The sequence below is a fragment of the Rhinopithecus bieti genome, unplaced genomic scaffold, assembly GCF_001698545.2.
Source record: "Rhinopithecus bieti isolate Rb0 unplaced genomic scaffold, ASM169854v2 scaffold_32096, whole genome shotgun sequence".
NCBI classification, from domain to species: Eukaryota; Metazoa; Chordata; class Mammalia; order Primates; family Cercopithecidae; genus Rhinopithecus; species Rhinopithecus bieti.
The window spans coordinates 714518-728015 of NW_016813886.1; the positions used below are offsets into that span (position 1 = coordinate 714518).

The 13498-nt window shown below is 58.9% G+C and overlaps 1 protein-coding gene across 1 annotated transcript in view; it reads right to left on the bottom strand.

Annotated features, from left to right (window-relative positions):
- RET (ret proto-oncogene) overlaps nucleotides 1-7448 on the bottom strand; it is a 57323-nt gene extending 49875 nt beyond the window's left edge. Inside the window, exons 1-2 of the mRNA XM_017849004.1 lie at nucleotides 7083-7448; nucleotides 6668-6785 (exon numbers count right to left, since the gene is read on the bottom strand). Coding sequence (XP_017704493.1) covers nucleotides 6668-6785; nucleotides 7083-7448 — 484 coding nt within the window. The remainder of the gene's footprint in view (nucleotides 1-6667; nucleotides 6786-7082) is intronic.
- Nucleotides 7449-13498: the final 6050 nt, after the last annotated feature.

A 13498-nucleotide genomic window follows, 5' to 3' on the forward strand; every position in this document is an offset into this window, starting at 1 on the left:
GCATGCAGATGAAATGTTTCTGGACAGGCCAAGTCACAGAGACAGGACACAGGCTGGGGGTTGCCCGGGGACAGGAAGCAGCATTTAATGGGTACGGGGTTTTCTTTTGGGGTGATGCAAATGTTTTGGAACTAAGGCAACGCCTGTGCAATGATGTGAATGTGCTAAATGCCACCAAATGGTTCACTTATAAATGGTTAAATTTATGCTATATAAATTTCACAATTAAAAAAGTGTAACCCATAATTATTTGCTACCCTGTTTTCCCCTCCCTCCCCCTCAGCTGCTGGGCCTGCCACCAGCCCCTGCTATGTGGACCAGGACAAGGGCTGGAGAGCCGGGAGGCAGAAGTGTGTGCAGCCACACCCCTGCATGCCCGCATCCCTGTGTCCTCTGAACTTGAAGCCTCCTGGGGTGTTCAGAAGGGCCATGTGACAGGATCCCAGGGAAGACAGGGAAAGTGACGGTGGCCCCCTCCCAGGCCTCAAAGCTCCTCAAGCCTCAGGCTCCTCGAAACTCTGTGCCCGCCTATGCACACAGCCAGGCACACGGGCTGGGAGGTGTGGCCACCCAGCAGGTAAGAGCCATGCCAGGTTGTGCCACAAAGAGGACACAGTAGATGGCGTTAAGCTCCTGAGACTGGGGGCGTTCCTGTCACCAAGTACAGTCTCACCTGCCCCAACAGATACAGGTGGTGGGGAGGCTAGGGAAGTAAAGGCAATTTGAGACTTTCCTGGGTCATGAGTTTTCAAGGTGCTGTAGGGCGTCCTGTATGTGACCTGCCAGAGGAGTCTCCTGCAGAGACAACCTGCGGGCTGCCCACCAGTGCTGGGTCCCACAGCCAGGCTGGCCCCTCACGATGGCAGAGCAATGTGCCCATGTCACCAAGTGCCTATGAGCCCCATTGTTTTCCTGGGTAAGGAGGGCCAGGCCTGGAGCCCCACTTGGGCTAAGTGTTAGGCTTCCCGGGGGTGGCAGATGCCCTACAGGCAATGGTGGTGGAGCAGGAATGGGAGCAGAGCAGGAGGAAGCCCCTGGCCCCTAGCCCAGCAACAGCTGCCGGGTCTGTGCCAGTTGCACTGGCAAGTAGTATGAGGAAGAAACCCAGTGAGCCCTCTCCCTCCCTCTGGAGCTGCACCAGCTCATGCTGCACCCCCAGCTCACCCACCCTCATCCCGGCACCCAGAGCACACATCTACCCCAGCATCTCCCCGCTCATTACTTAAATTCTAAGAAATAACATGTTTCCTTTTGCCCTCTCAGGAATACAAGGGCGAGAATCCTCTGGAGTCAGGCACACAAGGGAACTGGAAACAGCTTGGTGGCCACTGCCCTCCTCCTGCCCTGGGGCCACACTGCCCCCCAGGTGCTTCCCTGGAACCCTAGCTCCTGCAGGGCACAGACTGCAGCAGCACAGAGGAGCAAGAACCAGAAGTGGAAGCACAGCTGCAGCACCCGAATCTGGGAGGGGGTCCAGGACCTGGGGTTGTAGGGCCACAGGCTCTCCCTTGAGCATAGAGCCCCAGCACCAGGCCCTCCAGGTATCCCTGGTATCAGGGAAGAAAGCCTATGCCTGCTGGTCCACCAGGTGGGTACACACCTGTCCAGGTGCAGCAGTGACCTTTGTGTGGTGGTGCCTGGGCTGCTGTACTTTGTGGAGCCACCCTTGAGGCAAAAGCAAACAGAGGTGTTTGCTCGGAGCTGGCCACCTGCTCCCTCCAGGGCTAGGTGCTACCTGAACTGCTGTCCTTAAGGTCCTGCTGGCACCATCTCCCTGCCCCAGGCTTTCCAGAGGCCAGGAGTCCAGCCAGGAGGAGCTGCGGGAACAAGAACACCTCGCTGCCTGCTCTTGCCCAGCCCTGCTCTGTCTGGGGTCTCAGGCTGGACAGTTCAGGGACCCACGGGCTTCATGGCCTCTAGGCTTGGGAAATGGAGGGAAGCAGGGTCCCTGAGGCCCCCATGATCACCCAGCTGCGGGACCAGAGCTCCATGGAGGTCCAGGCCTCATTGTCTCAACACCTTCAACCAAGCCCAGGCCTGGCCCCAGAGCTCAGGGAACTCGGGACGGAGCAGAGAGGTAAGGCAGGACCTCAGCGGCTGTCAAGTGTCCCAGAGCCTTGGTCAGGAAAGGGCCTGTCCTCCAAAGTTCTCCTATGAGAGGTAGAGCCTGCCTCAGGGAGCAAAGAATCAATTCCCAAGGCTCCGCCTCAATCCCTGAGCCGGCCCCAGCTGCTGTTCTAGTGGGGGAACCAGGTGGGTTCTGGTGGGCCTGGGGCCTTCTCCCCTCCCAGCCCCGAGGGGTGCAGTGTCTGGGTTATGGACCCCAAGGGACCTCCCAGCTTGACCTCATAGTCCCACTGACTGGCAGCCTCCCAGGGGCCATGGGGTGCTCCCCTACCCCATGGAGCATGGAAGAAGGCTTGGGCAGGCCCAGGTGCAGATGGGCAGGGAGAGACGGCCCCGGTGCCATCAGCTTCTCTGTGACCATGACCGAGGTGCGCTCCCTGCCTGGTGGTCACCACCCAGTCCCCGCCCCTCGCCACACATACATGTGGAAGTCACTACACAGGGTCTCCTTGACTATGGTCTCTTCCTGCCACGAGACAGCTCTGGAGAGTCCCTAGCCCTAGAGCAGCAAGGCAGGAGCCAAGGCTCCCTCAGGAGTGCTCCCAGCTGCTGTTACTATATTGCTACTGTTATTGGTACTATTATTGTTACTATTAAGTCACACTGCTGAAAAATAATTGCAGAGGAGAGGGGAGATAGAGGACACAGCAGAGAATGGGGAGGGAGCATAACTCAGCACCAGGGAGCATCCTCTGAGGCAGGGAGGGGGGACGGTGGGGCCCAATTCTGGGGGAGGGGCTCCCGAAGTAGAAAGGAAGTGCCTCTGCAGGTGGGGAGGAGGGGAGCAGGGACCCTGGGGGCTGCGCCCCGCTTTGCCCCTATTCCCTGGCTCTCTTCTCCCAGGCTGTCCTAGAGGATGGGGAAGACGAGGGGGAAGGCCCTGTCCTGAATGAGGAAACACAGCTGTACCCTGACCCTGATGCCCAACCCCCATCCCTATACCCTTGTCCTCAGCACAGTAGCTTCCATCCGACGCCAGCACCTCAGGCATATGTTGGTTGCAAGGGCCACAGCCTGGTGTCCCAGCTGAACATCTGCATCGCCACTGGCAGCAAGATGCCCTCCTGCCATCCACGGAGCACACGTGGCCGGCCCTTCTGCTGGCACAGCCATGCCTGGTGCTCGTCCCCAGACCCATAGGACTCCCAGACATCAATTAAAGCTGATGAGACCCAGAGAGTGTCTCAGTGTCTGCGCATGGTGCCACACGTCAACGTCACCCCGGGATCTGGGTTGGGATGTCCTGAGGGCACCTGGAGCCCAAGGCAGGGGGACTCACCAGTGGGTGGGCAGGCTCAGGGCAACCTCCCTGGAAGCCCTCCTTAGCCCCACCCTGGACCCACACCACTGGCCCAGAGAACAGGCTGGAGCAAGCCAGAGGGCCAGGGTTGGGGAGCTCCTGCATCCTCTCCACCGGTTCGAGTCCATAGGCTATGAGAACCTCAGTTTCCTCACCTGTGAAATGGGCCAAGGCCACGACCCTTGCAGACTTGTTGGAAAAGATGAGGTGAGTGGGTGCAGCACAGGGGCAGTGCACTGTGAGCCCCCATGGGGTGCTACTGTTGGTATTAGCCTTATCCAGTTAGGATGAGGGGACCTAGAGGGTCCTCGGCCAGGCTGCAGAGGGGGAAGGTCTCAGGGGAGATGGCAACTTTGGGGCCTTCCGTTCCCCTTGGCCCCAGGTTCCATTTTAATGGATATCATAATTTTTAATTGATTTTCTCCTCCCCTGGCTGAAAGGCTATTAGCTCCCCACCAGGTGAATGCATCCCATTTTCTTCACACCACCAAGGAAAGAGCGATTTCCTCAACCTGTCCTTAAAGTGATTCTGCAGAATAAAGGCAATTTAGTGAATCAGCTCAGTGCACTTCCCCATTTTCTCTCTGCTTGCAGGTCCCCAGCAGGCCCAGCCCACCACTGTGGGCTGCAGGCAGCTCCTGGACGCCAGACAGGGTCAGTGAGCTGGGGTGGAGAAGAAAGCAGGCCAGGCTCAGGTGAACCTGGTGAAGCCTCTGGCCAGAGAAAGGGGAGGAGGAAAAGGATGAAGCAGGTGGAGCTGGACCCCTGGCTTGAGCTGCCTATGCTGACACCTGGCGGTTCAGGCAGAGGTGGACCGCCTAGGCCCTCTGCAAAGGGTGGTCTGGCAGCTTGGATTGGGGCTCTGCTAAGTCACATTGCCCAGCTCTTCTATGCTGGGAGCAGAAGGCCCTGGGGCCCGGGGGCAGAGAGGGAAGGTCCTTCCTTGCTGCAAAACAGGACCCAAGAAGCCAGGCCAGGAAGACGAGGGACAAGAGGCTTGCTGAGGGGCTGTGGGAGGTTGAGGTGCAGGGTCAGCCTGGGATCTGCGGGGAACCCCAGAAGCTGAGACTCAGTTTCCTCATCCAAGCAATGGGGACAGGCATATCTGTGTTGAGCAGTGAAATGTCAGAAACCTTTAAGAGGAACTTTTAAATGAATGTAACTTTTAGATGGAGGTTCTCTCACTCTGGTTCCAGCATACCTGGGGCTGACAGGCTATGCCCTGCAGGTATGAGGAGTGTGTGTCCCTCACGTGGGGTCCCTGTGTGTGCGAGTGATGAGAGGGGCTGGGGTCCCTGTGTGGACCTGGGTGAGGCAGGGTGCGAAGGAACCACGCTATGCGTGTCCACAGCCTTGGGAGCAAGTGCCACGAGAAGGGGCAGGAGTGTGTCTTGATGGTGATCCAGTGTGAGTGTGTGTGTGTGAGCTGGGGAAGGACCCTCATCCTCTAGAGACCCAGTCTGTGCCTGTCATCAGGCCCAGCTACTAAAGGGCAGCGTCCGCAAGAGGGCGCTCGAGGCCCAGCTGTCCCCGGGGGTGGTTGGGTAGAACCGCGGGGCTCACTGGGGCGATCTTTGGTAGCTCCAAGAGTGCGGCTTGAACCTCCCGAGCTGTGGCTCTTGGGAAAGAGCCCCGCAGGCCTCTCCAAAGGCCCCAGCTGTCTACAACAGGGAGTGGGGCTGCCTCTCCACTTCCAGTGCTACCAACTGTGGTGTCTGGGTTATCCCAGGGGCTAGGGGCTCACGATCTCTGGATTGCGGAAGCTGTCTGTCGGCCAGGGTTCTGGGGATGGAAAGCTACCTGAATGCCTGCTGAGTGCCACAAGCCGACCCCCCAGAGCCTGGCCCCCACAGCCTCACTGGCCACCCCGACTGAAAGCAACGCTGTGGAAGGGTGTGGGGAAGTCCCCTGCCCAGCACACCAGCAGCTGCTCACACCTGACCTCCTGCCCACAACCTCAAAGCCAAAGCCACAGCCCAGAATCCCAAGACAGCCTCAGGGCGCCTTGTTTGCTTCTGCCCCGTGTCTTCCCCCTGCAGCACCCCAAAGTCCTAACACTCAGAACAGACAGGAGGGCAAGGGCTTCTCCCCTGTCCCTCACTAGGTGGACTGGGGACCCACTCTGGCCTCAGCATATGCTGAGCTGAGGCGCAGGTCACACACATGAAGTCTCAGGCAGGCCTGGAAACTCAGTCTGTGCAGGGCCTGGGGCCAGAGACAGGTTGACTGCCCAGGGCTGCTTCTGTTCCCAAAGGCTGTGGGGAGAGAAAGCCCTTCGTAAGGAGTGAGGGAGGATGGCCAGGGCTCCTACCCTCTTAGAGGGAAACTTGGTTCATACACAAGCACTTGGAGGGAATTAAGTCAGGGCCTGTTTGAGGGACACTAAAACGCGCACCAAGGGGTCAAAGATTCCACAGCCTTGCGGCTCATTCTGCCAGAGTTTGGGTGGGGTCGATGACCATCTTTGCAAGGCCACACCTAATGCTGGGATCCTAAGGCATCTGCGGTTTCACCAGGCCCAGCACCCACGCTGGCTGGCGGCGCAAACCCCTACCCCACACCAAGCCCTGGGCCTCCTATGGCCGCATCTTCAGCATCTCTGCCAAGCAGCGCCACACGACTCCAGGGCTGCCGGGTGGGACTCCGATCACGGCGGCCCCTCGGGGGGAGCCACCCCAGAATCCACGGCTTTCAGGTGTTTAAAGACCAGGGCGGCAAAAGCGCACAAGGGAAAAGCAATCTTTTCAAAAGAGCCTCCGAAACCCTCGGCTGGCCAGGACGGCAGAGCTGGGGGAGTAACGCACGGACGCTGAGCGGGAAAAGGAAACCAGGACAGAGCCGTCTCCTGCCGAAACAGAACTCCCCGCACGAATCGCGGGCTTTCGGGGTTCCCTGACCCATCCGCCACGCCGGCCCCGAAACTGCTGTCCAGTTTGCTCCAGGACGCGGCTTTGGCGTAGGGCGCGGCCAGATTGAGACCTGCGGCTATGGCTAGGGCTCTGAGCACCGGCCCCCATCGCCCGGCCCGCGCTCCGCTCCCGCCTGAGACCCGCCCAGCCTGAGGCGCCCTGCCCACACGCCCGGCGAGGCCACTGCGTCCCAGCCGCGGGCCACGGCGGCCTGCGACCGCAAGCCGCTGCCACAGCAAACATGAAAAGGCGTTCTGAATGCACTCTCCTGATGCTCCAGGCGCAAACTTCGCCTTGGCCGCTGGCGGGCGCCGGCAGCCGGCAGGACCACCTTTGCCAGCAGCGGCAGCAGCTAGCAGCAGCAACCAGCAACGAAGCCCCGCAGCACCGACGTCGCCTCTCGCCGCCAAGTCGCCGTGCGCGCTGGGGCCGCGGCTGAGGGCGGCGGTCTGGGTGGCCGGGCGGAGACTTCAGTCCGGTCGCCCCATCCCCGCCAGGGCGCGGGGTGGGACACGACGGTCACTGGCGCGCCAACACACCACCCAACAACAAAATCACCCGCAGGCAGGGGCTCAGGGGCACTCAGACGCTGCTGCGCGCCCCTGCTTCGGTCGCGGGACTGAATGTCAGGCAAACGCCGGCTGCGCGGAGGAGCGGGTAGGGCGGGACGGCGGTTGGGGGCGTCCAGGTGGCTCGCAGGCCGGAGGCTGGCGGGGTGCGGGCAGGGGCGGGGCTCCGGTGCTTACTCTGGCTGCGCGGGGTGCGGCCGGGGCGCGACGCGCGTAGGAGCTCAGTGCGGGACGTGGGGCGCGGGCCGGGTGGGGCTTGGGGAGGAGCGGGATGCGGCCGAAAAGCGCGCGGCAGGAGTCGGGTGCGGGCCCTGAGGGGCGCGGTGTGGATGGAACCCCGGGACCCGGGTCCACGCACCTCTGCACGCAGTACCGCTTTTCCTGCCCTGTGCGCGCCCACTTGCAGTCCTGCGTTTTGCCCTTTCCGCTGCACAGAAAGGGCAGGGATGCTACGTGGGATGCAGGTTTGGCCGACTGGCTCGGGGTGCGACCCCGCGGACTCAGAGAAGGGCGCCCCGCCTCCAGGCTCTCCGCGGAGCGCATGCTGCGCCATTTCTCAGAGGCGGGAGGCGCAGTGGGAGCGCGGCCTCTGCTGGGGCTGGAGGTGGGAGGCGGGAGGCGGGGAAGAACTGAGCAGGGGAAGAGTGGCAGAATAGCCTTTTTCAACATCCTGGGGTAGTAGGGAGGGTAGGGTCGAGGAAGGACAGTTTGTGATTCCCCCCACCAGTACTGTTCCAACCCTTGGAAACCGGAAACTGGCTCCGGCCGCCTTTCAGAGGCCTGGTGCTGGTGGCCCTTGCATCCCTTACACAGCAGAACTCCTAAGAGGTGGGGCTGACAGAGTCGGAGAGCGAGTAGCGGGGAAGAACTAGAGCCCCAAAGAATCCAATTTTCCCCCAAAGAAATGATGGAAATGATGCGCATAAACACATTTACCCCTAGTAGGGAGCAGCAACTAGACCTGAGAAGGGGTTCTGGGTGAGGCTGGATATGGGCTCAGTGGGGAAGTTCTCTGTTCTCGCCCCATCCCTCGCTGCCTTTTGAGGTCTGGCCTGCACCTAGGCGCAGAGAGATGGAGGAAGGGAAGCCCATGGGCCCTTGAGGATGAAGAGCCTGGGAACCTGGGCACCGGGCGCCCCTGAGCCAGCCGCTCCTTTGCCTGCTGTGTGCAGAACCCCGCCCTCTTGCCTGGCTGAGCTCAGGGCTGAGTAAGTGATCTGCACATCACTGCAGATATGAAGTCAAAGTGAAGTCACCCTCACAGGCAGGAGGGGGAACTGCCAAGACAGAGGCTGGCTTGCACTCAGCCAACCATGATGTCCAGACCTGGCTTACTGAGGGGTAGGTGGCCCGGGCACAGGCCTGGCAGCCCAGGAGAGCCACTCTGGGCCACTGGACTCCGGCTGCCTGCCACACCCTTCCAGTTTATGGAGCTGGAGTTGGCCACAAGGGGCTCCCTTGGGTGCAGACAGGTTCCATCTCTGGTGCCAGTGGCTACCCAGGCTGCACACTCAGGCCTGTGCCCAGAGAAGGGACCTGATAGGTAGGGAGGGGCTGGGGGCATCTTTTGGCTACAAACAAGCTCCTGTGATTGCCTCCTAGGTGAATGAAGAGGGAAGTGGCTTAAATAGCCCCACCCCCACACCTCCCGGGGACCACCCTGGCCAGCCTGTGGCTGACATTGATGTCTGGCTGGGCTCTGTGTGGCCATCTTAAGGAGCCATCTGGGCTTATGCTCCTGCCTACCCTACCTTAGACCTTTCCACCCTCGCTCCACCCTCACCCTTGGGGGTCCTGAGTGAACACCTGACACCATGAAAGGGTGTCATTTACTCCTTAGAAAAAGGTCTGGGGGCCCTCGCAGGATACACCTGTGTTCCCATACATGGACACACACACACACACAGATGCATGGCTCCCTGACAGGTGCACGCCCAGGGATCTGACCAAAGGGTCGCTCAGCAAAGGACAGAGTTGAGGCCCAGAGCCGGCTGGTCTCAGGGACTGCGGGGAGAGGAGATTCAGCCCTGCCTGAGTGTAGGCTCAGTATCCAGAACATCAGGCAGCAGGAAAGAGCTCCTCGCCCAGCAGAGGGGAAGTGAGGCCACCCCTGAGGTTTCACAAGGGGAGGCGGAGGCCAGGTGAAGTACAAGGCAGATGTGCCGATCTTTGGGTGCCCAGGAGGCCTGGCCCTGACTTATTTCAGTCCATGGGGTGGGGAGGGCCTGCAGGGGGCTCTGCCCCTTAGTCATCTCTCTGAGCCTCAGTTTCCCCAGCTATAAACATCTCCCTCTCAGAAGAAGGGGTGAAGATAGAAAGAGGGGTGCATGTGAGGGTAGAGCCCAGTGCCCAACAAACAGGAAGCCGTTAGTAAGTTGCAGCCATTGGACCTCCCTGGGCCTGGGCTTGGGCACCCTGGCCACACCGTCCTGCTGAGGGTCACGGGCTCTCTGGGAGCTGGAAGAGGGCACATCAAAATGTGGTCAGTGCTCCCTGTCCCTGCCCGTAGGTCCCGTTGGAGAATCTTTAGGGCAGCTTTTATGAAGACACACATCCTGGGTCCCGCGCTCCCTAAAAATCCATGTTAAAAGAAAAGTTCAGGGGCCAGGCTAAGGGCTCACACCTGTGATCCAAGTACTTTGGGAGGCTAAGGCAGGAAGATCACTTGAGGCCAGGAGTTCAAGACCAGCCTGGGCAGCAGAGTGAGACTCTGTCTCTAAAAAAAAAAAAAAAAATCCCCAAGAGGTTCTGCTGCAGGCATCTGCTTGGAGTGATTAGACCTGAATTTGAATTTTGCCATTCATAGTTGTGTGACATTGCATACTTTACTCCTCAGCCTCAGTTTTGCTATCTCTCAAATGGAGACTGAAATAGTGTCCCTCCCTGGTGACTGTGAGGAGATGGTATTTTCAAGACTCTGCCCCAGTGCAGGGTAAGATGCTTAGTGGGTGGGCAGCTCACACCATCTCCCTGCAGCATGTGAGAACTTGGAGGTCATTCATTGCTTCTGAGCAGGTGAAGATTACCTGGAGCTCCTCAGGTCTAAGTCCAAAGCACCAAAACGCAGCACAGGGAAGGGAGGGAGGAGGGCAAGCCCATCATGGGCCATGCCTGTGCAGGTTTGCCTGGCAGGAGGCGGGCTGGATGCTCTGTGTCTTCTGACCCAGGTGACGTGGGGGTCTCTGCCTGCACTGAGAAGCATGGTCTGAGTGAGGCTGAGTGCAGTGACAGGAAACTCTGGCTCTGGGAGTGTCTAGTGACTTGCAGGTAGGGGGAAATGCATTCAAGAGTGCAGCTCGGTCCTGGTGACACTGGAAGGCTGGGTGGCATTCCTGGAACTGCTGACCGAGGCCTCTCAGAGTGGATGTGGGCAGGGGTCCAGGTCCCTCCCATGGGCAGTGTGACATGGTGGTTGGAAACACAGACTCTGAGACTGGCTATGTGCACTGTTAGCAAAGTGGTTGGTGCCTCAATTTCCACATCTGCCTGCCACTGCCCTCTGCTACCCCATCGGGCTATTGAGGTGAGGGGCAGGTCTACTGCTCCCCATGGTTTGCCTCCCTGGCCTTGCTGTTGGTGCCCTCCAGGGCAGCTGCGAGGAGGAAGCCAGTGACCACCAGCTGGCTCTCAGGGCACCCAGAAGGGCTGCTCAGCCAGCCCACCGCATGCCAGATATGCTGTTTCCGTGAGCATGCTTACAGAACACCTGGCCTGGGCTCGAAGGGTGTGGCTGTGCAGGACAGACTTTACCTAACCGTGCAAGTCCTGCCTGCCTGTGGACCTCAGGTGCCCTCAGGGGTGTTTGTAGAAGAGCCCTCAGCCTGGCCTGGGAGAAGACCCCTTTTGCATCCTCCCTGGGGCCTGATTAGGAGCCGGGTCCCTGAACAAAAGCAACAGGGGCCTACATATCCATCAGAAACCCTGGGGGGTTCAGGGAAAGCCCACCTCCTCCCACCAGCCTGCCCACCTACTCCCGCTGACCCATCGTTATCACTTTGCCCACCTCACTTTTCCATGCCCCCACACTTCATTCTCTTCTGAATTTCTTTCCCTCGTCCTCCTTTCTTCTTCCCCCTCTACCCCTCTTCCCCTCCCCTTCCCTTGGAGGAATCTCCATCCTTTTTGCCCAGCACCAGAGCCAGGCTAGCCATACCACTCAGCAGCTTCTGTGGTGCTCTCTGGGCCTTGGTGTCATCCTCTGTGACATGAGAGCAATAACATGGGCACTGCCTTGAGGGTAAAGCCCAATGATGCATCAGTGGGCTCAGCAGATATTGGCGGTGTTTCCTGCCCTTCTGCCAGGGTTTTCTCTCCTACAGGAGGCTGTCTAGGTGTGGCCTGGGGCAGTAGCATGGTGGGAAGGCTACAGGGGGCTCTGAGTGTGTCTTTGCTCTGTCTCTTGTCCCCGTGTCCTTGGCAGGTTACCGAGAGTCTCCGTGCCTCAGTAGGAAGGCAGAGCTCCTTCTCCCCAAGTTCCCTGGGGATGCAGCCAGTCAGTCTGCACAGAGCCCTCAGCCCAGGGACCCTTGCCATCAACATGAGCTGCTGCTGTCATCAGCCTCTATCCTGTCAGCTGTAGGAGCTGAGGCCATGAGGCGCAAGCAGCCACTGGACGGTGCTAGGGTGGCACAGAAAGCCAGGGGACCCTGCACCCAAACAGTCCAGACTTCCCACCTGCACAGGTGCACGTGCATGCTGTGTGGGGCTGGTGGTCAACAAGACTAGCTTGCCAGAGTACACACCTGTCTTCTGCATCCTGGCTTGGCCACAGGCTTTGAGCCTTCCCCATGCAACCCGAAGCCTTCTCAGTGCTGGAGGGACCCAAGACCCCAGAGCATATTTGCCACAGAGGACCACTTATCTGACCTTGAATTACACATTCAGGAGTGGTGGGTTGATTAATGTCTGCACCCACCCAGGCTCCTGGGGGATTGGCTTACATAAGACAGCCCCAGCCCGAGGGGCTCAGAGGCCGGCTGGTTTGTGGACAGGACCTCAGGCCTGTCGGTGCCTTGCTTGGTGCATCCTCTGGAGAAGGCATCCTGGCTCCAAGCAACATGGAGAGTGGGGAGCTCGAGTCAGCCGTCCAGCAGATACGGGCTGAATGCTTTTTAGACAAAACATCTCCCAAGGCAGTTTCATAATCTGCCTTGTAATGCAGATTTAGACAACTTTTTACGAATGCACTTTTAAAATAGGCCTTAATGGATCTTTGCAGTAGTTACAGTCCATTGTGTAAATGCAAGCAGAAGGCTTTTTGAAAACATGTATTATTGATCAGAAAGGCAGCAGCAATTAGAAGCCAGTGTGTCGTATTGTTCAATACACACTTCCTATACAGCCCTGCCGTGCCCACTCATAACTTTCTGACAAATTATCTTGTCACTAGGAAGCCCTTTCTTTTCCTCTTTGCTTCTGTGAGTGAAAGAGTGCCTCCCGATTCGTTATTAGCTGGAGGTAAGCTCAATGAAAAATTAAGCTCACTTTTGCCATTGCAAAACCTATTTACGACTTCTCCTTGGGCTTCTAAACTACAACGAGATCTGAGCTGGAGGGGCCACAAAGGGGCCTCAAAGGAGCCACTACGAAGGAGGAACCGTGGCATCCAAGGCTACCATGAGCTGCCATTCAGTGGGGTTCCAGGGAGGAAGTTTCCCCCGCCAGCTCCCAGTGTCCTCAGCATTTCTCCTCTTCAGTCGCCAAACCCAAAATGACCACTGAGGATGAAGTTGGGATTTGTTTTTTGCTCCAACACTGGTAGGAGAATCTGTCTTTCCCTCAGTCTGCACAATTGCCCTTCGTTCTTCTTGAAAAGCCCACTTACTTATTTGACAGACATCTCCTGGGCCCTTGCTGTATTCCCGGCACCATTTTTGGAAACAGAGACGTAACAGTGAAGAAAACCAAGTCCCTCAATTCCCCGTGCATCTAGGGAACAATCCCCCAAACTCAAGACACATGTGCAGGGGTCCAAGGCAGAAGAGATGTAGGTGGTGGTTGTCAGGCCTGGGCGGCCCTGGGAGCTGACCTTGGGCAAAGAGGATGGTGTTGGGGTGCAGTGCGGCCCTGGAGACACCGGGAGGTGGTGGGAGGCCAGCCAGCCTTGGCTTCCCCACAGTGCCCCAGCAGAGACAGCAGGCGTTCACCCTCCCAGGAGAGTATCCTCGCAGCAGCCTCTGGCTGGCTTCCCTGGAAGTTGCAGTGTGCCCTCCGTCCTCTGAGAGGGGTCCTGCCCACAGGACCTGCAGAGGCTCACTTTGGCCCAGGAGGTCTTTTGGAGCCAAAAAACCTTGTGTTGTTTTGGGATGCTGACAAACAGGAAGCCAGTGACTGAATGCCCCAGTGGTGTCTGCAGGCTGCCATGGGCTCAGGATGGAGGTGGCTGCGGCCCTGGCGAGGTGTGTATCTGCCAGGGCCCTCCAGGCCTGTGGGTGCCCGGGGAGCCTGCCTTGCTCCACACTCAGGAGCTGCTGTGAGCTGCAGGGACAGGAGGGAACTGTAAGCTGCCTGCAGGCCACCCTTGTTTCCTGTATCCTGCTTGCCCTTGGGTGTGGGGCGCAGAGTGCAGGTTGTGCGTGATTTCCAGCCCCTGT